Source organism: Astyanax mexicanus, chromosome 4 (genome assembly GCF_023375975.1).
Source record: "Astyanax mexicanus isolate ESR-SI-001 chromosome 4, AstMex3_surface, whole genome shotgun sequence".
NCBI lineage: Eukaryota > Metazoa > Chordata > Actinopteri > Characiformes > Acestrorhamphidae > Astyanax > Astyanax mexicanus.
In genome coordinates this window covers 34,415,773-34,442,041 of record NC_064411.1, presented here as the reverse complement: position 1 = coordinate 34,442,041, position 26,269 = coordinate 34,415,773, and the positions used below count along the sequence as shown (strand labels likewise).

General features: G+C 37.0%; 3 protein-coding genes and 1 non-coding gene across 5 annotated transcripts in view; 2 read left to right on the top strand and 2 right to left on the bottom strand.

Annotated features, from left to right (window-relative positions):
* kcnb2a (potassium voltage-gated channel subfamily B member 2a) overlaps positions 1–5,083 on the top strand; it is a 53,927-nt gene extending 48,844 nt beyond the window's left edge. For both annotated transcript variants that reach the window (XM_022679170.2, XM_007252977.4), the window contains exon 3: positions 1,087–5,083. In XM_022679170.2, the coding sequence (XP_022534891.1) occupies positions 1,087–2,991 (1,905 nt within the window). In that variant the 3' untranslated portion in view covers positions 2,992–5,083. The remainder of the gene's footprint in view (positions 1–1,086) is intronic.
* A 4,844-nt stretch (positions 5,084–9,927) lies between these two features.
* rpl7 (ribosomal protein L7) lies at positions 9,928–15,195 on the bottom strand. Its single transcript, XM_007252976.4, has 7 exons — positions 15,081–15,195; positions 13,412–13,535; positions 13,132–13,298; positions 12,641–12,778; positions 11,889–11,998; positions 11,233–11,452; positions 9,928–9,984 (listed from the first exon to the last, which is right to left on the bottom strand). The coding sequence occupies exons 1-6, from the start codon at positions 15,092–15,094 to the stop codon at positions 11,244–11,246; spliced, it is 762 nt and encodes a 253-aa protein (XP_007253038.1). The 5' UTR covers positions 15,095–15,195; the 3' UTR covers positions 9,928–9,984; positions 11,233–11,243.
* On the bottom strand, positions 12,850–12,938 carry LOC125802101 (small nucleolar SNORD12/SNORD106). The gene has a single exon (XR_007439059.1). It is a non-coding gene; the product is annotated as a small nucleolar SNORD12/SNORD106 (small nucleolar RNA).
* Positions 15,196–16,739: 1,544 nt separating the features above from the next.
* On the top strand, positions 16,740–21,612 carry rdh10b (retinol dehydrogenase 10b). The gene is made up of 6 exons (XM_007252979.4): positions 16,740–17,349; positions 18,699–18,934; positions 19,046–19,144; positions 19,369–19,514; positions 20,299–20,430; positions 20,542–21,612. Exons 1-6 carry the CDS (start codon positions 17,076–17,078, stop codon positions 20,657–20,659), a joined length of 1,005 nt encoding a protein of 334 aa, XP_007253041.3. The 5' UTR covers positions 16,740–17,075; the 3' UTR covers positions 20,660–21,612.
* Positions 21,613–26,269: the final 4,657 nt, after the last annotated feature.

The window sequence follows — 26,269 nt, the reverse complement described above, 5'->3', positions numbered from 1 at the left end:
TGGCAATGGAAAACACAGGTTTGCCACTGACTGATTAGATCCCTGACAACAGTCAACCATCAAACAAGAACACGAAGCAGTGCACAAACCCAACATTTACCTCAACAATAAACAGAATATACACAATAAAATAACATTAATGTTTCGGTAATTACATGCTTGCACACCTTTACAGTGTAAATGCACATCTGGCTCTTAAAGGGACGTTAAGCCCAAAACACAGCCATAATAAATTAAGAGAATTAGTTAATGCTTTTTTGTGGTTTGAGACGCACAAGGCTTACTTTCCCCATCATTACGATAGCAAAGACACACTAGTACGCCCTAAATCAAGCTGCACGGTTGATGGTTCACCTAGAGATCGCTAAAATAGGGTGCTTATAGAAATTTCCCACCATGACCATTGCCAAAAAGTGCAAGAGCAAGCCTGATTTCCGGCATACTGTAGATGATTTGCGGGCATCAGAGAGCCACAATCAATATATGTTACAATCACGGAGGTTGCAGGAGAAGTGAGATGTCTGTGTTATTCAAAGAACATTTTAAGCTAATCAATGAGCAAAAGCTAGCGCGAGACCCAGCTCAATCTTTTTTGGCCGGCTTAATGATTAGAATTCATTGGTTATTAGCAGCATCAGCATTTCTTGCCTGAAGTGTACCTTTAAATAAAAGCACTGTTCCTTCCACCATAAGGTTGCAAACAAACTGATTGATTTAATGCTGTGAAACATGATCTGAAGAAAGGCAACTCAGTCTGATCCAGAATATCTGATTACCCAGTCAAGCAAATTGGAAAACCTCAAGGGGCATCTATTCCATAAGCTAACAAAGCAGCTGATCGATAACTGCTTGGCAGTGCTTATCACTGGAGGTATCTGTGATGAGATTTATACACAATCGATAAGGTTGCACACAGTGCATCTGCTGTGATTCCGATGGAGATAAAGCTATAATGGTGCCATCCTTGCTTTCACTGTATTGTAGGTATTGAAATATTAAAAATGCTTTTTGATGTTTCTGTTCTCTTGACATGGTGTTTTAGAGATGTAACAAGTCTAACTTTACCTTCTTTTCTTTCTTTTATAGGTCCTGGCCATCATATCCATCCTGTTCATCATTCTCTCTACCATCGCCCTGTCACTCAATACCTTACCTGAGTTACAAGTCATTGACGAGTTTGGACAATCCAATGACAATCCCAGTCTTGCTCATGTAGAAGCAGTGTGCATAGCATGGTTCACGATGGAGTACCTTCTGCGGTTTCTGTCCTCACCCAACAAGTGGAAGTTCTTCAAAGGCCCCCTGAATGTTATTGATCTCTTGGCCATCTTGCCATACTATGTCACAATATTCCTAACAGAGTCCAATAAGAGCGTCCTCCAGTTCCAAAATGTGCGCAGAGTGGTCCAGATCTTCAGGATCATGAGAATACTCAGGATCCTCAAACTGGCCAGACACTCCACAGGCCTCCAGTCCCTGGGCTTCACGCTCAGAAGGAGCTACAATGAGCTGGGCTTGCTGATTTTGTTCCTAGCCATGGGAATCATGATCTTCTCCAGTTTGGTGTTCTTTGCCGAGAAGGACGAAGACGCCACAAAGTTCACCAGCATTCCAGCATCATTCTGGTGGGCCACTATTACAATGACAACCGTAGGTTATGGAGACATCTATCCACAAACCCTACTTGGTAAAATAGTAGGTGGGCTCTGTTGTATTGCTGGTGTGCTGGTGATCGCATTGCCCATTCCCATCATTGTGAACAACTTCTCTGAGTTCTACAAAGAGCAGAAGAGGCAGGAGAAGGCCATCAAGCGCAGGGAGGCTCTGGAGAGAGCCAAGAGGAATGGCAGTATCGTGTCAATGAACATGAAAGATGCTTTCGTTCGAAACATGGAGCTGATGGATGTTGTGATAGAGAAGACCGAAGAGAAGCCCTCAGACAATCACCTTTCTCCAAGCAGGTGGAATTTTCAAAAGAGCGCAGATTCTATCGGCAAACCCTTCGACACAAAATATCAAGAAGTAGCGCTGTTAGGATCTCCAGAACGAACGCTGAAGCCTGGATCAAGCCCTCAACGACTGAACGCCAAGTCTCTGGAACAGATGTACAACCAGATGACGACTGCTCCGGCCGCTGCGAGCACCGGTGCTCTTATTCAAAAAGGGGGCAGTAAAATGGGCAGGGAAGAGAAGCTGGAGATGAAAGTGGTCCAGTCAGAGCCACTGCTGAAGGAACGTCCTATCACCGACATTAGGAGCCTGTCGAGTATTGACAGCTTCGCAAGCTGCACCACTGATGTTAGCGAGGTTGAGAAAACCGCCTTGCTTCCCAATGTGACCGGAATGCAGTCAAGACATCCTCGTGCGCCGCCTCCGCTTGATCTCAGCCAGATCTCTGCCCTTGATACACGAGCAGCTGAAAGGGCAAGGCAGCCCACCATCATCAAGGAGGGTCTTTACGAGTTTGTCCAGTGCAAGCCAGACAGCAATACCCTGTCTCAAGGGGAGGAGAACCAAAGCTTTGACATGAGCAGCGAAAACATCAAGAGCTCTCCAAGAGCAACCCCGAACAACCCCATCAAAGCCAAGGGACTCAAGGTCAACCTAAGCGAGTCTGGAGAGGAAGGATCCCCCAGTTTGCATCTAGTCGTTACCGAAGACACAGCGACACTCACGCCGCAATCCTGGCAAAGCCCAAAGTCTCCAGGGACAGTCTTTGAAGCAGAAGGATCAATGAGGTCCCCGGGATCCATCCCATCCTCCAGCGATAGCCAGAGAGGGAAGAATCACGTCGAAAGGTCAGCAGCAGCAACTCCAGCTTCACCGAAACCTGCACTGAATTGTTCCCCTGGCATCACCGGTGCCAGCAGCACGGAGGGAACAGACGGCAGTCAAAGCGCACAGAAGGTAGTCAACCACCTACTCTCACCAGATATCCTCAAATCTCCAGGGGAAGGAAACCTTTCACCACCATGTGAAACTAGCATGTGATGCTAGATGCTTTTGTAGATTCAGGCGCATTGACTTTGAACCGATTACTCTGCACTGGAAGGCGCACATTGACCAGTTCCAGTGTAGTAAAGAGGACATTCTTTCATTTGTGTGGCAGGACACAGTGTCAAGCGTGTCTTGATGTCGCATTGATGGGACTGCATTTCTGCAGAGGAAAGGAACCAGGAACTGGAAAGTCAGTTTCAGTTTAGACACAATGTAAAAGGCCGGCATGGTGCGCTGACCGGACAAACTGTTTTGATCAGAAAAGAAGGACAGTAATGAACTTCATGCTTGATCGTTTCTTTCTTTTTTTTGTTTTTGAATATGTTTAATTTTTTTGAATCAATGAATCAATTAGGAAGTCTGTGTGATCAGAGAGAATGTGATAAAGCAGACTTGTCTATGGGATTGCCAGTGATAAAACTGACAAATGATTAGGTGTCCACCCAACATATCAAATCAGATGATTCGAGCAGGCATCCACAAGAGCAGACTTTCGGTTCCCTAGTACATCCATTTACTCATCGTCAAAGTGCTGCCACTGTATGCAAACAAACAAGTTCTTAGGACTTGATATTTGAGCACTGAAATGCTCACAAAATATGCCTTTATGAGTTTATTTGGTGAATTTGTGCTGCGTGCTAGGCCTCAGAGGCACAATATCCTGGGGTAATATACAGGATTCACGTCACTGTAATGAGCAAATCCACTTTCACGTTCACATATAATCACGTTTCCTTGTCAGTCAAATCCCCCAAGGAACATTAAAAGAGACCAAAAAGAATAAAAACGAAATATTTCACAGTATTCACAGTAATCTAGTGTAGTAATGTTAGCATGTTAGCCTTCATTGTGTTCAGCGTATGTTTAACCTACTGAGTTGGATTAGTTGGAAACACACAGTCCACATACAAATTACCAATACAACAATATATCATTCAGCACATTTCTATCACTGTGGACACAAACAAAAGTCTGACAACCTTCTGTAATCGTGAGGATTGTTAAGATCATTCATTGCTGTAATTTGTGTTGCCTTTTTTATTCATAAACATCTGGGAAAGAACGAGCTAAGCTAATACTTAGGGAAGCATCCGGTGTACGAGGCAGCAGCGCCCTCTGCTGGAACGAAGAGAATGGCACTTTATATTTATATCTACACACATACATCAAACAGCATGGGTTGGAGTGTGTGTTTTGTTGGTGATGCAGTTTTGTCTGGTGTGCAAGAAGAAAGAAGACTGCTCTACCATAGAGGAAAAAAGAAAAAAAGACTTAATTCTGCTTCTCCATAGGCATCAAAGCATCAAAGCTAAATATTTTTGGGGCTACACGAACTGCAAACACATGACATGCAACAGTCTGTCTGCAACAACTAGAAGAATCGAGGATTGAAGTTCCTGCAGGTGGAAAAAAGGTGATTTTTCTAAAGAAACCTCAGGCAGGGTGTGAAGTCCTGCTTCGAGTATTAAATTATGCGTGCCTTTTCATAAATATTTATGAGAAGGCGTTAAAGTATTTGGCTTTGTTCCTATCTGTACAGAAAATTCTACTTTTATAGAGTAAAATATGCAAGTACAATTGAGTTCTCAGGTTTTGTATTATAACTTGAAAAGCACTAATATATAAATATATATATATATACGGCTTCCTTCCTTATTAGACAGTGGTTTTATTTTGCAACACGTATGTCATGTATTCATGTTGTATCGACGTCAGGGAACGGGAACCAGTAGCTCAACTCATATCCCATGACAACCCAACGGGAATAGTCTTCATATGTACAATACAAAGTTTTCTCCAATGTTCTCCTTTCATCAGCCACCAGAGGAGGAGGAATCCTCCAGTAATGGACGTATTTAACCTGCACAACGTAGAGTACAGTTTACGTGACGAACTGTCATTCCTGCATTTACCCTCATGCTGATGTCTTTTTTTCTTTCCTGCACTTCAGTTGATAGTCATGTGGCAGTGGCAAGTAGTGATTTCTATTGTACAATTAAGTTGAAAATAGTAACTGGATTGTTCCAAACACAGTAAACTACTGTAAAAGACCAAATAAATGTGTTTGTACAGGAGAAATGTGCAGCTGTATCTCTTCATCAACAGTGTGAGTGACTGATCACAATACACCGACATGGCAAAAGTCATGGGACAGAAGTACAGTACCAGTCAAAAGCTTGGGCACATCTTCAATCTCATTTAATGTGTTTTCTTTCTTTTTATGATTTTTACATTGTAAATTTAACATTGGAGACTGTATTAAAGCTATACAGGAACACATGCAGAATTATTTTGTAAACAAAAAAAGTAGTAAAGCAGAAAGTACCACATTTATCTTTAAGGACAGATCTGCACACTCTTGGTATTTTAATCGTTTCTTTATGAGGAAGAATCACCTCATAATCATCACAATCATCGTCTTGAAGGAGTTTCAGGAGGTGCTGAACAATAGTTGCTCCCTTTCGTTGATCAGGTTTAGATCAGGGCATTGGGTCAGGTTTTTTACTGTTTATTACGTAATTCCATAAGTGTCCCTTAATTGTTTTCATGTCTTTATTATTAATCTACACTGTAGAGAATATGTGTCCAAACTTATGGTACTGAGTGCTAAACTGGTACTGTACATCAATTGGTCATAAAGTGTTACCTCAGGGAACGGCTTGGGAACGCCCACACCTGTATAATGGCTTTGAAAATATAAGAATCTCCTGCCTGTGAAAAGACACAAGATTGATTTTGCTGATATTAATGATCTCAGGACAATAATCACTTGGTAATTATCTGAGGATTATTAATTACAAAGGCACTGTTTCAGTGCTCACCAACAGACAGGATATGGGTCAATACCAGTATATGTTTTTTTTTATGTCAGCAGGATAATTGTGTTAATTTGTGTAACAATACATAATTTAAAGTTTACTCTGAATTAATACATTATTAGAAATATAGAAAAATGTTAATTTTCACTTTAAAGATTTTTTTTACATGTCTGCAGTGTTGTCGGACAAGCTAAATAATTATTTTACGTAGTTAATAACATTTATACTTATATTTTTTAAGATTTTTGATTCTGATTGATTTGCTGACTTGCCACAGACAGTAGGTACAGATCCCTCCATCAGACAAAGTCTGCTGGCTAATAATGCTGTGTACTGTGGGTGAGGGCCTGGTGGGGGTTGACAGATGAGGGGTGGTTCTATGGAGGTTTCCATATTGTGACGTCACAATAAGGGAGCCATCCAAACGGCTTAAGGATGCATATGATTTCTGTCAACAAAAGCTAAAAGGTAAAGTTTAAAGCAGCATCCTGTAAGATTTTGCAATTTTTTATTGAGGTTGTAGTGTTTCTGAGTGGGAGGAGAGCAAAATAGTTCAATAAATGTCATCAGTGTGCTTCTGCTACCATGGAATTTTGGAGAAATGTTGTCTGTAGTTTATAGAATAAAACAACAATGTTAATTTTACTCAAACATATGCATATAAATAGCAAAATCAGAGAAACTGATTCAGAAACTGATTCAGCGGTCTAATTCTTTCCAGAGCTGAATATGTAAATCATCTGCAGTTTAAATTGCAGATTTTACATTTTTTGTGTAAAACGTTTGGCACAAATTAATTTATAATCTCCTTACAAATTGTACATGCAATTTAACTGTGCATACACAAAAACTCCCAAACCCACACACAGCATGTGAGAATATTCAGCATTTAATTCATCTGTTAAATCTGTAACCACGCTGGACATTAATGATTCTCTCATTAGCGCCACTAGTGTTTGGACATGGAACTGCACCATTCACCTATAATCTGATCATCGCTCTGGGGCAGGACAGATGAGTGACAGGACAGGGGCACTTCAGGGGGCCAATCAGATTTCATCTGGGGTCAATACCCCTGTGGCCCCGCCCCTCGAACCGCCAGTGGCATGCAAGAGTATATGAAGTGATTAAGGTGATTATGGTCGCTGTCCAATGAAAAACAATGATCTTCAAAACAGAGAGAGAGAGATAAAAACCTGCTGTAACTTTCAATGGAAGCCAATGTAAAAGGAGTTTATTTCAGGTAATTTGGAAGAATTTCTTTTTATTTTTTCTTCCAAAAAATGTACACAATGTGACGGACAGTTTGTGATCCAATTATGTAGTAAACTAAATATTGACAAAAAATGAGATAATGGGCAATGACGTTATGTTTTCTGTGTAGTCTGACGTCGTATACATACGATAATAAGGCCAAAATAATTAAAACAGTCAGTTTTGAGGGCCAAAAGGCACAGTACTTGATAATGGCTCACAACGTTGCCAGGTCTAACAAAAATAACCAGCCCAAAATCAGTCCAAAACCCACCCTTCAGAAGCTTAAACTAGCCCAAAATATATGTCTGTCAAGCATTTGAATCAAATAGCAAAACAACTATGAGTGTTTGATTTAGTGTTTAGTTTATAAGGGATTTATTATCGGTATTGCTATTTACCTAAAATACATTAATAGTACTGCAACATTAGTGTTTTATAAATTTTTACAGACAAACCAAGTCTCCCTGAAGCTGCCGGCAGTCTCCCGCATTTCGGTAGTGGCTCACGGATGCCCGCGAGTCACAAATAGTCTCCCGGAATTCAGAACGAGTCCCCCACACGCGCACACAGGCGACAGACTTTTTTTCTCTGATCGCGTGTGGGAAGGAGAGAAAGAAAACAGAGAGGTTTCTGATTGGCCTGTTCTCTGTAAAGAGTCTGGAAGACAGCCAATCAGTTTTTAGTGTGGGCGGGCAGTGTTTTTCCCCCCTCCCGGACGGGTTTTTTTTAATGAGTGAGAGAAAGCAGATCATGGCGGAGGCAATATTAATACTTATTGTAATATGATATGAAATGTTTTTGATGTTGTGCAATTTTTTGTGATATTGTAACTGTCAATTTAAAGAAAAAAAAGGAAAGCAGAGGCAGGGCGTTCCAAAATGAAAAACGTTAAAACTCATTTTACCTCTGAATACTCTAAATTTAAATAAAAAAGGTTTTTTTTTGGGGGGGGGGGGGGGTTCACCTCCCTGAAATCAACTTTTGCAACTTGGGATGTCTGTTTTTATAACAGTTTTATATCAGAGCTCTTAAACATTTAATAGTAACATAATTAGTAAACTGACTTTTACTTACTCGTTTTTGTTTTTGCCCCTCCTGAACCCTCTTCTCTCATTTTTCATGACCTAGTGATATCTGGTTACATTGCGACTTCTCTCTCTCTCTCTCTCCTTCTCCCGCTGTTCTCCTGGTTTATATTGTAGTTTGGACTTGTACACCTTTGCCCACTGTGTTCATGTAACATCCAAGGTAACATCCTTTTTTGGTTGTTCTTTGGCGGCTGCGTTAATTTTTAGAAGTAGCCCAAAAAAACGCACCCCACCGTCCCTAATTTTTACCCGTGACTGGATTTTCAAACAAGCCCAATTTGGCGGGAAAACCGAGAACCTGTCAACTCTGATGTTTTACTGAAATATAAAAACAAAACACACTTGTTACCCTCCTAAAAAATGTTTGACAAATTTAGCACTTTTCCTTAACACAATTCTTACAATAAAATTAGTTTCTAGTGGGTAATTCACCAGAAACGTCCACTTTTGGACCATACTATTACATAACTTTATGGCCATATGTTGTGCACTCATCTAAAGCTGGTAGATACCAAAGAAAGATAACACAGTGACAATAACAGTGGGTGATATGATACATGTGCTGTACACAATGGCTCATAAAATATCTGCCAAAAGGTTATTAAATTTAGTCATCTTCTTAAAATCTTCATATGATCTTAAGGGCCAAATTGTCTTCCGAACTCAAAGAAAAGTAATGCCATCAGTGTGGTTATAATTTCAGAATTCGAGATTGTTTGCCACCAACGACGCAACTTCTGTGATTTTCCTATATTAGTTTAAGGTCATATTTCACAGATGTGTAGATAGTAAAATATAAGTTAAAATAGTAAAAGAAAACGCTCTGTATGCAGAGGGCTCAAAGTTTTAATGAAATCTTAATTGTTAGTCTCACTTGCACATTAAATCAGAAAAATAGAATGTATTTAATGGCTGTAGCAGATCATTGAAGCTACTTTAACCCTCAGGCAAACATATACACTGTCCATTTATTTAAAACTACTGTTCATATTTGTCTGATTTTTCCTTTAGTTACTAAAACAGTGACTTTTAATGTGTGGCAACATAATGCAGTTAGACTATAAGGCAATCATGCTGAAGCAGTGATTCCCAAATGCTTTGATACCAACACAGATCTTTAGCCTGCCAAAAAGTAATATAATCAAAGCAATAGCAAATATCATGCTAGGGGTTAAAACAGTTAAGGATCCTCAGACACTCTGTGATCCGGCCAGTGGGCTTGGGGAGATTGTGAGTGACTTTTGGTGCCTTCTACAGGCCACAGTGGGTAATGACCTTAAAATGATGTTCTCTCTAACTGGAAAACAACCCTACGTTTATTGTTTGGTTTAATGCATTAGAAAACATCCACACAATATTTTTAAAAGAAAAAAAAAAACCCTCACTCCAAAAACACTCTTTTAGACATTAACAGTGTATAAAGTTTCAAAGTTACAGATACAAAATCTTTGTATTAGCAATATAACATTCACATTTAAATGTAGAATTGCATTAAATGTCAAACCTTGATCAAATGTCAAACCTTGATCAAAGACCTATACAGTGCCTTTAAGCAGCACAGGCAACACCAAACACTTAAAAGAAGTTTATGATGGCTAAAATAACAGATCTTTTTAATTGACAAAAGAAAAATCCAAGAGACATTCAAGCAGCTTGCATAGACTATTTTATGTTCTGATGAAATATTTGACCACTAGGTGGAACCATTTAGTTGGGTTCACACTTACTGTGAAAAACACACTTGATAAATAAAACAGACAGAGAAATTTGGGTTTTTAATGTTTATTTTCATTTGTTGGAAAAATGTCCCTGGGCACCTGCACCTGAAAAGGGAAGAAACAAAAAAAGATTGATTAGTAAACAAAAATAATAATAAAACCCTGCATTAAGTGAACCCTCCAGATAACTTAGCTTTCTACTGCCTCAGTATCATCTCTGTACACCAGTAGTCCTTATACATGCTAATACACTTACCCACAAACCCAATCCACCTCACCTAACCCAACCTATAACTGCATTCAGAAATTGTTTGATCTACAATGTTGAGTGAATGAACCGGATTGAGATGAATCATGCAGAAAAATAGCAGTGCACCCTGCAGGACTGGAGACCACTTGGAAAAGCAATTCTACACTTACTATGAAAAATAGTGGAATATTTGAGACAGCCACTGACAACAGATCCAGTTCTGATTCACTGCACTAAATGACAGGCTGAACTTAATGATATATAAATATATAAAATATATAAATATGCTGACGTGATACTTTAATCATTTGTCACTGTTTAAAGGCACAATCAGAACCGCAGGTAAGATTTTTTTTTAAACCTTACTCTTTACCTGTCCCAAACCATGCCATTATCTTTTGTCAATGTATAAAATTACATATCCATAAATCAAATAAATCTTTTAAGTGCCTCCTTAAAATCTATTCAAGTTAATGGTGAAGCTACTGTGAATAATTTAGATCAGCTATAAAACAATGATTGTTTCAAAACATGATGAACATGTATTTAAAAGGTGTTTTTTTTTTTTTTATCTTACAAGCGAGGGATAAACCAATAATTTAATAGTTAAAATAAATTAGCAAAATCTAGTTCAGTTGCTGAAATTAAACACTTCTAAAAATACACCAGGAGATTATGACTATACCACTTAAGAGAACCTTTTTTACCATAGTTAAAACGATTGGCTTCTAAAATTATTTTAACAGTAATATCAGAAGAGTTTATGCACATTTGTGTGGCAAAAACTCAAAAGACTCAGTGAGCCATGGTGGGATTGGATATTAAATAACCAGGCAGTGTGTGTAATCATGGTGATGCCAAATATTATGGGGATTTAACACTATTGTAAAAGTTACTAGTTCTAACAAAATCAGTTGATTTTCACTTCAACAAAAAGGTCAAGGCTGTGGTCATCACTGAAGCCCTAATCAAACATTTATGACAAAATGTATTCTACAAACAAATATAGACCAGAGTGCTGCTCCCATACTACAACGAAGCATCACTATGAATGAAGTTATATATCTAAAATCTCATCTATTGTGTGGCAAGAATAATCTCACCATGCATGGTGTTAGTTCATCCTCCTGATCAATCTGTTGATCTGGTCCTCACGGTTTCCAGCATCTCCTCCCTCCACAAAGTGAGTGGTCTTCTTGTTCATACCACCATGAGGAGAGGACAGCTTGAATGGCCAGAGGAAGTTGTTGGCAGCTTTGAAGTTCTTTCCAACAGTGTAGATCTCATGGATCAAATCCTCGACACAGATGATTCCAGTGCGCCCTGGAAAGAAGTACAGGCTGCATGAGTGGTATTCAAAAGAAGCAGAAAGTACATGCAGGTCTAGTACAATGTAAATATGTAGTGGTCATGTTTCTTTACAAAGGTCAACAACCTCATTTACAGCTGGTTACATCAAACGTCTGGATAAGTATCCAAAACCACAGGTGGTCAGACATGCATCTGAACCACGATATAATAGTGTAAAGTATCTCTTAAAGACAATACCAACCAATGCAACTCTCAATATAACCATAGTGACTCTGCATAATGTTCCAAACAAATATTCTACCTTAGCCTGACTAACCGTAGATGGTGTGAACACCAAGAGTGAATGTAAGTGGCTACAATCTAAATTCAGAATAAATTTCAGCTCATTACATAAAGCAACCAGGTTTAAAAATAGGGTCATTTTTTTTTTTTTTTACTGTAAACTTACCGAGGTTCTTCTCAATGAGAGCGTTGTCTGTCAGAGGAATGCGACGCCTGTTGATCTTGCCATGTCCACGCTTGTAGATCAGCTCGCGGACTGATTTCAGGTTGGGATAACTACACAAAAAAAAAAAAATTAATTACTTAAGAGCAGACAAATACCCATCTCACCCTCATACTAGACTGATTTGCAGCATAAATTGTAACAAGTTCATTGGAACCATTTACAAACACCAAAATGCACTTTTTCTGCCTTAACGTTCAGAAAATCCTTAAGATCTATGCAGAACACACATGTTGGAATTAGGGCACAAATTGGACTTGGAAATTGTGCATAAACTGTGTCCCTTACAAGAGTTAAATTTTTAGAGGACAAATGATGTGATACTGTTCAAGTTGATGTGACCTTTAACCTTTTAACACTAAAACTACAGAAAAACATCAGTATTAAACTGGTATATAAATTATTTATCAATGCAGCTGCTAATTCAGTAATCTGCTAGTGCAGTTTCCCTAAAAAACAAGTGTCCATAACTTTGCATTCGCCATTTCATATTTCATGGACAATAAAAAAATACATTTAAAAAAATCTGAACCTGTTCTGAACAAGTGGAAAACAATCTCTTTTCTTAGTAGCACATGAACACCGTACTAAACCTCTATAATTTAACATGGTCCCAGTTTATCCACTGCAGAAGTTCAAATTACCATTTGGTGATGGTCAAAATGTAATGTCAGTTCAGGTCTAGTTTTCCTTACCCCCAAGCAATGTAGGGCTCTGCGATTCTGAGCATGTTGATTGAGGCCTTGTTGAGTTTAACAAAGACGCCGTTGAAGATCTGGCGGAGACGGAGGAGCTGGAGCACCTTGCGCACTTTGGGGCTGACACCGTTGATACTGCAGTAAAAAGAACAAACTGCATGAACCCCTTTTACATTTTACCAAGTAGACAAAAAATCCATTCAGAAAGAGTGGTTTCAGAGAATTTGGCTTAATTTCAAAGAAATCACCATGGTCGATAAGACGGGGAAAAAAGAGCTGCATCATTAACCACTCTGACATTAAGAGTTTAAAGAACATTTCACCCAAAAGAGTCATCTCAAAACACTAAGCAGCTAAACTGCACTATGGACAAGAATCAAATTTAAAATGGTCAAGAGTAAAACTCAAGACTTTGAAAGAATAGTAGTCTTAAAGAACACCTAGTTTGGGTGAAATAAACACCATAAACCATCCATTAAAGTCCTTACCCTCTGATCCTCACAACAAAAGCCAGCTTGGCCTCGGCAGGGACGTAGAAGTTGCCTGCTTTGCGAGCCATCCTGTTCAGACGGATCTCGCGCCTGTACATCTCCCTGTACTCCTTGTGGTAAGCCTCAGCCCTCTTGAAGATGAGCTTCCTTGTGACTCTGCGGGCCTAAAAGTGTTAAACAGCAAACTTAATAAAATCAACATTCACAAGACAGGCCAAAGCAAAACACCTGTGAACCTCAACATAAAAATAAGTCATTTTTTAAGCAAGCCTCTAACCTTTTTCTCAACCCGCTTGGTCTTGATGCGCTTGGCCTTGACGGCGGCATAGTGCTTCCTCTTCTTCAAGAGGCTTTCAGGGACTGAAGGAACCTTCTTGGTCTTCTTGTCCTTCTTCTGTTCTCTAAAAGCAGAAAAGAAAAAAAAAGGTTTAGATTCAACAACAATTCAAGTTGTCATATCAAATGCACCGATAGACAAATTGAGCTATTTGTTAATTTGAAGCTTGACAACAGTTAAACATTTTATGCACCTTGACGCATGTATCCACTGATAGCAAAATTACTGTCATCTGAACCTGTGCCACATCTGGCACCTACTAGCGGTCCAGGTATTTGATACTTTAACGATAACTAACTTTTGTCCAAAAGCAGTTTTGTGGGCCAGATGCAGATTCATCTTTGCTCGGCTGAATAAAAATACTTTTGTAACCAGTATCATTTAATTCAGTATCAAATAATTTAAAACATTTAGATTTACACAATAAGAACTACTTCAATTGGTCGTCCATTAAGAATTCTCCATCTTTCATCCAACATTGTCAGACCCACCACAGAAATTTGTTTTAAAACCTCTCAATTCTGGATAGAGCTGCATGTAGCCAAAAAAAAAAAAAAAAAAATCCCTCAAAACATTTAAATTACATACCTGACATACCGACAATATCAGTCAGTAACAGCAGATTCTTACTAACCACTACCTAAATATTCTCTCCTATACATTTAACCATACTGTTTTATATTCAATATGTGCCACACTTCATCCTGAATTATTCTGATAAACATGACTACATTCACTAATTAAACGTACAGTTGGTACAGTTGTACAATACACTCAAGAATGTATATTGTGTATAGTGACAGTAAAATAATCATTCCATCAACCCTACTTCTGGACCATCAAAAATGTGGGCCTGATTTATGGTACTTCCAGAGTCAACACTCATCAGGTACTGAACTGAAAAATTCTGAGATCATTACTAGATCAAATGTGCTAGATTAAGGTTGTATTGCTCACCCTAATGAAAGACTTTTGTGGGGACATCAGTCAGGCCACCTTAAGGAGCAATAAAGTGCTCTGGACTCAATACAGACAAATGTTAAGATATTAAGCTAGCTACTTAAAAGATACAAATGCAGAGTACTTAAGTCGTTCACTTATATAGTTAACCATAATTCCAACAAATCCCCTATCGTGACATTTAACTAACGTTACCTACAAAAACACACATCACATCTGACTTCTGTGACTCTACTAGCTAGCTAGTTAACTGTAGCACACTAGCCGGCTAGCCACACTAGCTAAACCTACAGCTCCAACACGCAGAAGCTTAAAGTCACAACACACAAATACATACAAAAACAAGCTCCATAACCAGATTTCACCTTCCACACTTCACTTTCTTCCTCCTGCCGCCCGTAAACGCGTAATCACGCAGTGCTTCGGCAGTTTCAGGCCATTTTATCACACGCTGCTAGAGCCTCACTGAGCCCACAACACCCCTGACCAATAACATCAAATTTTATCACCATCCTTAATCATATCCCCCAAATTCATACTTTATAACATGTATAAGTGCTTTCACTGTATCCTCCACTCATAAACGCGTAGAAACAGACCGCCCTGAAGGCGATGTTACACGATTCAAACAAGAAGACAACCAACTTACGCTTCGCCCGCCATGATCCCCACAGTGAAAGAGGGCTTCACGCATGCGCAGCGGGCGTCTTATACGCCACTCTACACTTCCGGTCAAAATGTCCCATGTAGTACCTTTCCAAAGCCTGAAATACATACAATATCTGTACAAACACCGCAGAAAGAGCTCGCTTCATACGATTAACACCCTAAAACCCCATTTTTAACGGTTTCAAATTTTTCCCTGAATTATAAATAACGTTATCTGTTTCTTATGGAAGCCCATTTCCACCACCTTAAATAAAATAAATTAAAAAATCCAGTCAATGTTCTTTCTCCTCCTTAAGTAAACTGATATCTCATTATTTTGAGATAGTAAGTCATTACTTTGAGATACTATCTCATAATTTTATTTTATCTAAAATTAATGACTTACTATCTCAAAATAATAAGATACTATATAAAAATGACAACTCCAAAACATGAGATAGCAGTTTACTTATTAAAAAGCGGCTTTTTTTATTTGAGGGGACAAGAATGAGCTACTATTTATGCAGTCCACAAACATCTATAATATAGAAAAAAAAAAAAAAAATATATATATATATATATATATATATATATATATATATATATATATATATATATATATATATATATATATATATATAGTAACTTCATACTTCATAATTAGCGCTTTTTCACAGCATGTGTGTGTATCCTTAGTTGCAATACCTATGTTGCTGTTCCTCTGTGTCTAGTCTACCTTTTTGACCACCTTTCTCCATTTCTGTACTGTAACTTGTGACATTCAAATATTTAGTATAATCTACAAATCTTTTATCAACTTTGATCAACTGTGATATATAAATCAAATATTATATGTTTACAACAGTGCATCTAGGGCAAACAAATACCACAAACAGTGAGTTTATGAAAAAAAGGTCACGCACTCTAATATTTGGCGTTTGGTCTTTTTGGTCTAGCTTTGACTGCGGTATGCATTTGCTGTGCCGTTGTTTCAATAAGCTTTTGCAACGTCACAGGATTTCTTTCTTTCCAGTGTTGCATTATTTTTTCACCACAGAGTCTGACCTCTGCACAAAGTCTTCTCCAGCACATTACAAAGATTCTCAATGAGATTAAGGTCTGGACTCTGTGATGGCTAATCCATCCATGAGTGAAAATGATGATCTCATGCTCCCTGAACCACTCTTTCACAATTCCAGCTCCATGACACATCCTTGGAATAGGCTTGTGCCATCAGGGAAGAAAAAATCCATTTATGGAATAACCTGGTCTATAATTAGTATATTCAGGTAGTCAGCTGACCTCATTTTTTTCAGTGCATACTGTTGCTGAACCTAGACCTGACCAACTGCAGCAACCCCAGATAATTTACTTAGTTGAATCCAGGTGGCGACTCTCTTTTTGGCAAGGCAGTGTATTTTATTTTTATATCTCTTTTATTTAAGATTTCAAAATAATTGGTGAAATATATTCTAAAGTCATGTATGTGTAAGTACTGGAATTTTTATAAATGTATTATTTTTACACAATGTGTTAAACAACGCAAAAATAATAAAAACTAAATAAAAAAATACTTTCCCCTAATTTATAATCCATTTCCTCCCATCCTCCCACATCAGCAGTGAAGAGCTATGATATGTAAATCAGGTAGGATGGGCTCAAAGTCTGTACTACGTAGCTCCTGCAGGCTTGGTGTTTGGGGTTATGCAAAGCAGGCATGCGTTTAAAGTTAGGGGTCTCTGCTGTTCTGGAGCAGGAGGAGTCTGATTGCTGATCTGAGAAAGATTGTTCAGGGTTTAATCTTTAATCTGAGTTTAGAAAGGGGAGTTTAAATAGCTTTAGTGCACTGCTGAAGGCTACAGGACTCTCTACTCCTGCCCCTGTTGTATTCAGGCTTTTAACGTAGATAGTTACCTGTGGAGCTTCAGGTGCCATTACTGTCTGCTGTTCAGAAGTTTTGGTAGTTTCTGTAGTTGTTGTTGTGGTAGTTTGAAGGATGAACATCGCCGCTGAACTCCTCGTGGTGTCTTTTAAAGTGATCTGGTCGTTTGTTCTGGCCGGAGCGAAATGGCTGGTGAAGCCCCGGGAGAAGAGAGTGGCGGGGCAGGTCTGTGTGGTGACCGGGGCGGGGAGCGGACTCGGGCGGCTGTTCGCCACGGAGTTCGCCCGGAGAAGAGCCACGCTGGTTCTGTGGGACATCAACCGGGAGGCGAACGAGGAGACCGCGGAGCTGGTGCGGGACATCTACCGAGAGACCGAGCCGCGCAGAGGTAAATAAAACTCAGCTGTAGACTAGAGGGTTGTAATAATAAACAACAGCTGATATATCGCGATACTGTCCGCGGTATATCGCGATACTATGGTAGCTAACTGCTGATGTCAAAATAAGAGTGCACAATATTTGTACATTTATTATGCACTACTTTTTTATCTTTATTTTCATCATTACATGTAATGCCTTTAAAAAAATAGTTATCATAGCTTTTTTATATAGACAATATAACTTAATCAGTTATATTAGCCAGCAGAAATTCATGGCTCACAGTAGCAAAACTTTTCTAGATTGTTTTAGCTAACCTAACTTATGTGATTTAGTGTGTCAATTGATTTTTTATGGTATTGTTTTTATTTAATGTTTTACAGGAAAATAGCACATACTATTATACTTCTCTATAGATTGCTTTATATATTTAATAGACTCTTTTAGTGCTTATAACACTGGTGCTTATTCTATTTTTCTCATAATGTTTATTACCCTGGTAGCTTGCTTAACATCTGCCCTTAGCTGTCAAATTAGCAGTCTATTTTCTAAGATATCATTTGTAACTGCTAATGTCAAAATAAGAGCGCACAATATTTGTACATTTAATGTGAACAATAGTTTTATCTTCATTTTAATCATTACATATAATGTCTTTTAAATATTTGTCTTTTTATATAGACAGTATAATCAGTTATATTATTCAGCAGTAATTCATGGCTTACAGTAGCAACACATTTCTAGATTGTTTTAGCTAATCTATGTGTTTCAACACAAGTTAGTCAGTTAATTCATGCTAAAGACCAGTTGTTCATCCAGAAAAACACATACCCTTCACATAGGCTAGCTCGATTACTTTAAGTTTCTGTTAGTAGGCTAGCTAGCACTTTGGTAACATTGATAAAAAAAAAATTCTCATATTAAATATTAAACATGGACACCTGAAGCTTTGAAATACTTTTGTATGTTTTATTTAAAATGTGAAATTTCTTACTAATGAATAGTTTTTCTTTTACTAAAACTAGAAAGTGACAACAACAAATTGTGTTTATACAGTCTAAATTATGTTAATAAGTTTAAAACAATATTTTAAAACTACATAAACAGATATAACCTTTTAGTAACCAGTCCTACCCTTGATGTTGTAACAAATCATGATTTCTTAATTAACTGGATTATCAGATTCCATATTAATGACTTGAATAAACTTAAGGCTTGCTTAGCTAACTAATGACTAAGAAATCCTGCTTTAGGAAAGACTCATCAGCTCATTTAACTCATTTCCATGCAAATGGTGGAAACCTGTATTATCCTTAATTAACTTAATTAAGTGCAAATCAACACTTTCTTTGTTTCCAGGGTCTGGGGACGGAGTTGAAGACGTGCCATTTTACCAACCCAGGGTTTACACCTACGTGTGTGATGTGAGCAAGAGAGAGAGTGTGTATTCCACAGCAGAAAAGGTGCGACAAGAGGTTGGCAATGTCACCTTCCTCATCAATAATGCTGGAGTGGTCTCAGGACACCATCTTCTGGAATGTCCTGATGAGCTGATTGAAAGGACTATGATGGTCAACTGCCATGCCCACTTCTGGGTGAGTATTTTATTCAGTTGATCTTAAGTGTATTTAGAGTCATAAATATGAAGACCCAGGATAATTAGGTCAGTCAGATTGTGGGTGCTAATTTGTCTTTGTGTTTTTCAGACCACAAAGGCGTTTCTTCCCAAGATGCTGGATTTAAATCATGGACACATCGTTACTGTGGCCAGCTCCCTGGGTCTGTTTACCACAGCTGGTGTGGAGGTTGGTATTTACATGTAATAGTAATATATCAGAGCACACAACAATTTTTATCTTGGTACAAATAATATGGATAACATAAGCATTAGATCTATGTTTGTTAGAAAATAATATTACATAATTATTTCTTTAGAGAATATTGTAGACAATACAGCATTGAATTTTAAGACACACCGTTTTGAATCAGTGATATCTGTGTAAAGCATCTTCTGTTATGTTTGTTACAGGACTATTGTGCAAGTAAGTTTGGCGCTATAGGTTTCCACGAGTCCTTGAGTCACGAGTTAAAGGCGGCCAATAAAGACGGAATTAAAATGACCCTGGTCTGTCCATTCCTGGTGGACACTGGCATGTTCCAAGGCTGCAAAATCAGGTTTGTAAGCTTTTAGAGTAATATTTTTTTTAGTAAAATATTATAAAAACTGGATACTGAAAGGTATTTTAAATGTTTGCTTGCATATTTCAAGTTTCTTTTAAACAGAAAGATGTTATTAAATAATGTAAGTCATAACTATATTTTATGTACAGTCATTGTATTGCATTGTATTTCCATTACAATAAATATATACTGTTATTTAAAATACTATATAAAGGCAAAAAAATAATTTAAACAACTGTTGAAATACAAAATCTGGATAGTCATTTCATTTTAATACTTTCATTTTTGAATTTTCTATGGCTTCATATGGTTAGACACCAATATGAAAAGTTTTGATGGCTTTCATCAATTTTACTTCTTCTACCATTTCCAGTTAAATAGTCTAAATGTATTGTTGTTTTGCTTAACTAGAATTTAAAAACATTTCTGGAACACTGAACATTTTAACATACCAACAAATCATAGTTTGACTTGTAAATTAGCGAAACAAGAAATAATTAATTTGCCCCAGCAAAAATAAAAATGACAGTCTTATTCCACACTGGTTGCAGTGCAACTGTGTCATCCAAAACATTGTATTTAATATGATTATTATTATTCAGTCATTTCAAATGCCTTTTTGGGACAAACATTTTTAGTTGCCAAATATTAGATGCATCCCTTGAAAATGACATTGCAAGTTCTAATTTCTCACTTTGGAATAGTTATGTGTGGTTTGTCACTATGCTAGGTTTTGACAGTCAGTAGTAATATGTTGTGTAATGTGTTGTTTGTGCAGGAAAGAAATAGCGCCGTTCTTCCCACCTCTGAAGCCTGAGTATTGTGTGGAGCAAGCAATGAGGGCCATTCTCACCAACCAGCCCATGGTCTGCACACCACGTGCTATGTACGTGGTCAACTTTATGAAAACGTAAGTAATGTCCACTGTCCAACTCCTATTTTACCCTTCAATACACTGTCCATGTTTTCTATAATGTGTACTAGTTACTAATTTGCGAAACTTCTTATCGCTTTGTTTCAGGATTTTGCCATTTGACGCCATCGTGTGCATGTACCGCTTTCTTGGAGCTGATAAATGCATGTATCCCTTTCTGGCTCACCGGAAAGAGTCCACGAACAACAACGAGTCGAAAATATAAATCTAAAAATTATGACTTATGCAGTTTTCCCTTTGACCTCTAGTGTAGTCAACAAAGATATATTTGAGTGTCTGAAGCTTGTTTCTTTAGTTGTACACTGGAAATATGAGGCTATAGTAGCTAAGTAGCTAACAAAGAATAGAAGTTTGTAGCTAGCTGTTAGCCTTGTGCTAATTGCATGTTTGAATAATGTGTGAAGATGTTCAGTCTTGTTTAGTAAAAAAAAAAAAAAAAAAAACTTGTTTATGTGTTTTCTGACACTCTCTGACTCACTGCTGTGTGGAGAAATGGTCTGAGGTACCTTAACAAGCTTAGTTAGTTGGTGTAACAAAAAAACATGTTAGCATTATCTTGAAGCCTGTATTTTATTAATTTTTTTATGTTGCAGTGAGTCAGAAACAGTGGCAGAAACCACATAAGCAAGTTTATCAGAGATTACTGTATATCTCCATACAGTTTGAGGAGAATGATTATGTGAAATAGTGGATTATAAGCATCTGTATTTTGTTAGCTTCTTTAGCCTTGTAGATCCAGTGCCAAACTAGCTAGATTAGCTAGCTAATAAAGACACAGAGTCATTATTTAGATGAAGCTAGGTTCTGACACCGGTTCTCTGGTGAAGAACTGGTGTAAAGTTGTAAGATGTTGTTCCCCTGGAACAAATACAGACTGTAACCCACAGTATGGATTTATCAAGCTGTCAGTTGTGCTGCTTTTCACAGTCAGTGAAATGCACAGATCAGCTGTGAATAAATATGCAGTATGTTACTGTAAGAATGTACAGTAGGGCCTATCTTATTTATAGATGATCATATCAACATTCTGACTAAATGTTTTTTTTTTTGCCTGGTCACTGGACCTTGTTCCTGTAGACTTAGTATTTTCTTATTTTATATGTATTTTCTGTAATGTTTTATTTCATTTTTGACACAATAAAATCTTTAACTTATAAAGCTTTTCTATTTTCTAAAGAAACATCTTACACGTATTTCCAAAGTTCTATTTTTAGTTTTATATAGCTAAAGCTGTGAAAAAATCATTCACTATAAGAAATATTTTTTTAAGGACATTTCTATACATGTAAGCATATAATTGCATAACAATACATGTTTATGGGATGTAGATTTAAATTATGTAAATAAGATATCAGAGGACATTTTTAGATTAATTCAAAATATTAATTGTAATTCGGAATCTGATCTGATGCATACCTTTGCAACACTTGCATATAAATTTTATTTTTTTGTATATAAAAAAAACCCTACAATAAACACCTTTGCAAGACTTTACCAAAGTTACAACTGTTTCATATACAAAACAAATTACAATATCATGTTAAGGTTTAGGTGGATATGTGCATTATTTAAATGCATGTCTCAGAAATAAGTGTGTTTTTGATTGCAAATTGCAAAAAAGTAGACATAAAAAGATTAAAAGTAATAAGTATTTCTTATTATATGTTAAGGTTGGCAATACACAATATCTACGCAAAGCAAATTGCAAGCAGTGTCCATGATTGATTAAGGCACATGACAGGGACAGGAGAGAGGTCAGAAACTATTAAATAACCAACACATAAAAACATAGCACCCCTAGTAAACTATCTTAGAGCAGGAGAAAGAAACCTTAAGAGGACCCAAAATTCAAGAAGGACTCCTCCTCTTCTGTTTAAACATTTTTAAACTATTTATATAATTAACAATTGTTAGGAAAAAAGCTGAATATAAATTCTACAAGGACTTTATTCTGGAGATAGCTTCAATTAAGTTTCATTATGGAAATATTTTCTTTATTATAACCACTACATCAGTTATCAGATAATATATTATATGTTCATATTATGTTTTATATGTATATATTATATCAGTTATAATTGAACTTTCTACTGGATATTCCTATTATATAATTTTCGTGAAGCTCCTAGAGGATCATGTATTCTGTTTTTATGATCAAAACCAAACATCCCTTCCAAAAATAAGTAACTAAAGATGATCGCTGACTGGCTACCCATGTAGTAGCTAACCTAGTATTCACTAGTCTGCCTTTGCACGAATATGAATTTAAGTGACATCCCATTCTTTATCCATGCACAGCAAAAAACTTGAGTGTTCAAATTTTAGAGTTAAACATTTCCGAGTTGATTTTTACTCCCAAAGAGTAATTTTAACACTCTTAAATGTTCATAGTTGGATTTATCTGACAGAGTTGATCAAATCAGTTTTAACCCAACTAAATGACCACATGACCCAACAGAGTAGAGTACGGAGAGTAATACATTTTATTAATATGAGGTCTGAAATAACAGATTCAACTCTAACAACTCTATTCTAAGAAGGTTTTCCTCAAGGTTTAGGAGTGTGTTTATGGGAGTTTTTGATCATTCTTCCAGAAGCACATTTGTGAAGTCAGATACTGATGTTAGATAAGAAGGCCTGGCTCATAGTCTCGGCTGTAAATCATCCCAAAGGTGTTCCATGGGGCTGAGGTCTGAACTCTTATTAAGCAATAGAACACTCGAGGTCATGTGTCATCACGAATAACATCAGAGATCATCACAGCCGTGATGTTATTCACCATAAAACACATGACCTCGAGTGTTCCATTGCTTTTATACAACTTTTTTTTTATTTACAAAATGAATAAAGAAAATAAAAGAAAAAAATAGTGAATATGCTTTAATACAGACTGTGCTATTCATGAAAAAGTAGTTTCACATCAAGTGAACTGTAACAGAACTGTACAAAAAATATACAATTACAGTCTTATGGAGCATTTCTGCCTGTTTGCTGGGTGGTGTTGGTTTGCTAGTTGGCAGGCTAGCTGTGCCTTTAGGACTGTGGATAAGTTAGCTTGCTTTAGCTCAGCATAAGCTTTGATTAGACTAGACTAGCTGGTTAGCGCTCCGATTTATAGACTGCGGACGAGGTGACTGATGGATTTTTTTTTCTTTTTTTGTCCACAAAAGACGAGCCAGCACAGTGGGCTACAGATGAGCATGCTTTGGGTGGACGCTAGCCTGTGCTAAGCTAATGCTTCTGCTGGTGCTCGTGTAGGATGATACAAAAATGTCTTGTGTCTATATACTGTTACTCGACAACGCGTCCGCGGAGTGATACAGATTTAGTGTAAGAATGCCGGGCTATTATCACAAATATCAGCACGGTTAGAACACCTTTTAACCAATTAGATTGTGAGGTCAGAACTAACTGTTGTATAATGGACCTTGCTTAGCGCACTGCTACACTGTCATGATGGAACAGGAAGGAGCTCACAATCACTTTCACTTTGTTATAATGTCACTGACAATTGACTATGGAATGTTTAGCAGTACATTTCATAAATATCACAGTAACAGACTGGGCTCACTAATGTTTGTAAAAGCAGTCTGCATGTGCTTGGGTTTATACAGTACATATGTGGTCACTGAAGTTGTAAATATATATTGTAAACAAAGAAAAACTATAAAAAGACGATTAAAGAAATAAAAACGCTTAGTGGATATCACAGTGGTTACCTTGTGTGTCAAAGCTTTGGAATTTTTTTAGTCAGGTTGAAATCAGCTGCTGTGATCATCCTTCTGGTCTCATCTTTCCACCTAATGATCTGAAACCTAATTGTGCATTTTTCTACAGTAAATGATTTTCAAATGATTTAATAGCAAAACACAGATTAGACACAGATGAATAGCATTGCTCTGTATGTGCCTCTGCTTTCCTGTATCAGAACAGCTATAAGGGTTATAATGGCGATAATGGGGGTTTAAACGCATAAAGAACAGTATAGAACAGAGCATTAAGCTTCTGCACGAGGCCATTAGACCGGCCTGCACATGCACTGGGATTCCCTTATCGGACACACGGCCTCCCACACACTCTGCCTCATGGAAATAAAATCTCTGCACCAGCTCAGAGCTTCCTGTTTCCTCTCCCACTGAGAATCATTTTGTATTTTACTATCTTTCCCTTTCCTCCCACATCTGGGAATATGAATGAATCAATGAATGAATACAGGCCTTTACTGGAGTCAAAGATGCATCAGCATCTCTGTCTCTCAGAGATGAGTCTTCCGTTAGATTACACTGAAGAATTGATCCACAGAAAAATCTAAAAGGCTAATATAATTATCCCCTTTCCATAAATGTAGATGATCAAGGAGACAATCTGATTATTTGAATAATTTCTATAAATCAATGCAGATATGAATGACATTTATGAAATGTGTCTTACAGCTTACAGCTTTATATAATGTATATTTCTCTACATATGTAGGTTTCTTGTTTAACTACATAGGAAAAACTAACTTTAGGAATTTATTTTTAGAGATTAATGTTTATGGATATACTGGATATTAAAGTTTTCTCACATGTTCATAGACATTTATTTATTCATGAATAAATAAAACTGTCGTTTTATTTTAATTAACATTCTTTGACCAAAAAGAAACACAATCAAAAAGGAGTTGTTGAAATCAAATACAAATGTATATGTGTGAATGTTAAACTACAGTATAAACCACTACACTACTTGTTTCATTTTAAAATGTAATTAAAATTTAATCAGCTAATTTTATTAAAATGTACTTTATGATTTTTAAAAAAGGTTATTTTAAAATACTGCATTTATCAGTAAAACACAACAGTGCTATTATTTATATGTAAATTGACATAGGTACACATTTTCATTTGAAAATGCAGTGAAATGTTTCATTAGTTAGTTTTATTTAAAAAAACATTTATTATTAAAAACTTTTATTTTAAAAATATTATTAAAAGGATATTTTTAAAAAAAATCAGTTTAAACACAAAAACATTTTTATGTAATACATGCAGTACTGCATTTAAAATAAACACAACCAGTAGCAGCAGAGCTTTTTAGACACAAGCATACATTTATCACACATAACTTTTGTGTTATTTTAATATACATTAATTGACCAAAAATAAGGGAGTTGTTGGAATCTAATATAAATGTAAATGTGTAAACTGCAAAAAAAATCATAGCAAGTAAAATGATCTGATAAATTAAAAATATACATATTCTAAAGTATGGTTCTGGTTTATTCCACTTACATTAGATATGTTTAGGGAAACATTTGATATTTACTGAATTCTCTGGATTTTAAAACACTGCACATGCCACTTATGACTTATAAGGAGGATTGGGCCAAAAATACAGTTCATTTAACAGATGGCTTTATGATGTAAGCAAATTAATGCTGCAAATGTGTGTTTTCTGTATTTTCCTAAGTGAGTGTGTATCCGGTGGAACACTCCGTGGCTGGGGGAGAGTGTAAAGATAAGCCAGGGTGAATTGCAGAGATGCTCCACTCTGATTTGACTATAAGCGATTACTGCAGGGAGAGGATTCCCTTCAGCTTCCAGGAAGGACGACACACACCGAGCAGCTTCGTCTGACCTTTACTCAATGACGCATTTAATCAGAGGAGAATGTGTGTGAATGCCAGCATGATGCTGTAATCCAGCCGTCCAGCAGTGGGATTTCCAGTGGAGTGAAGGGAGCGTCCCTCTTAGTGGAGCAGACATGACTATGATGAAATTGCATTACTGATTACATTCATTTCCATTATACATTATTGTTGTTTTGTTTTAAT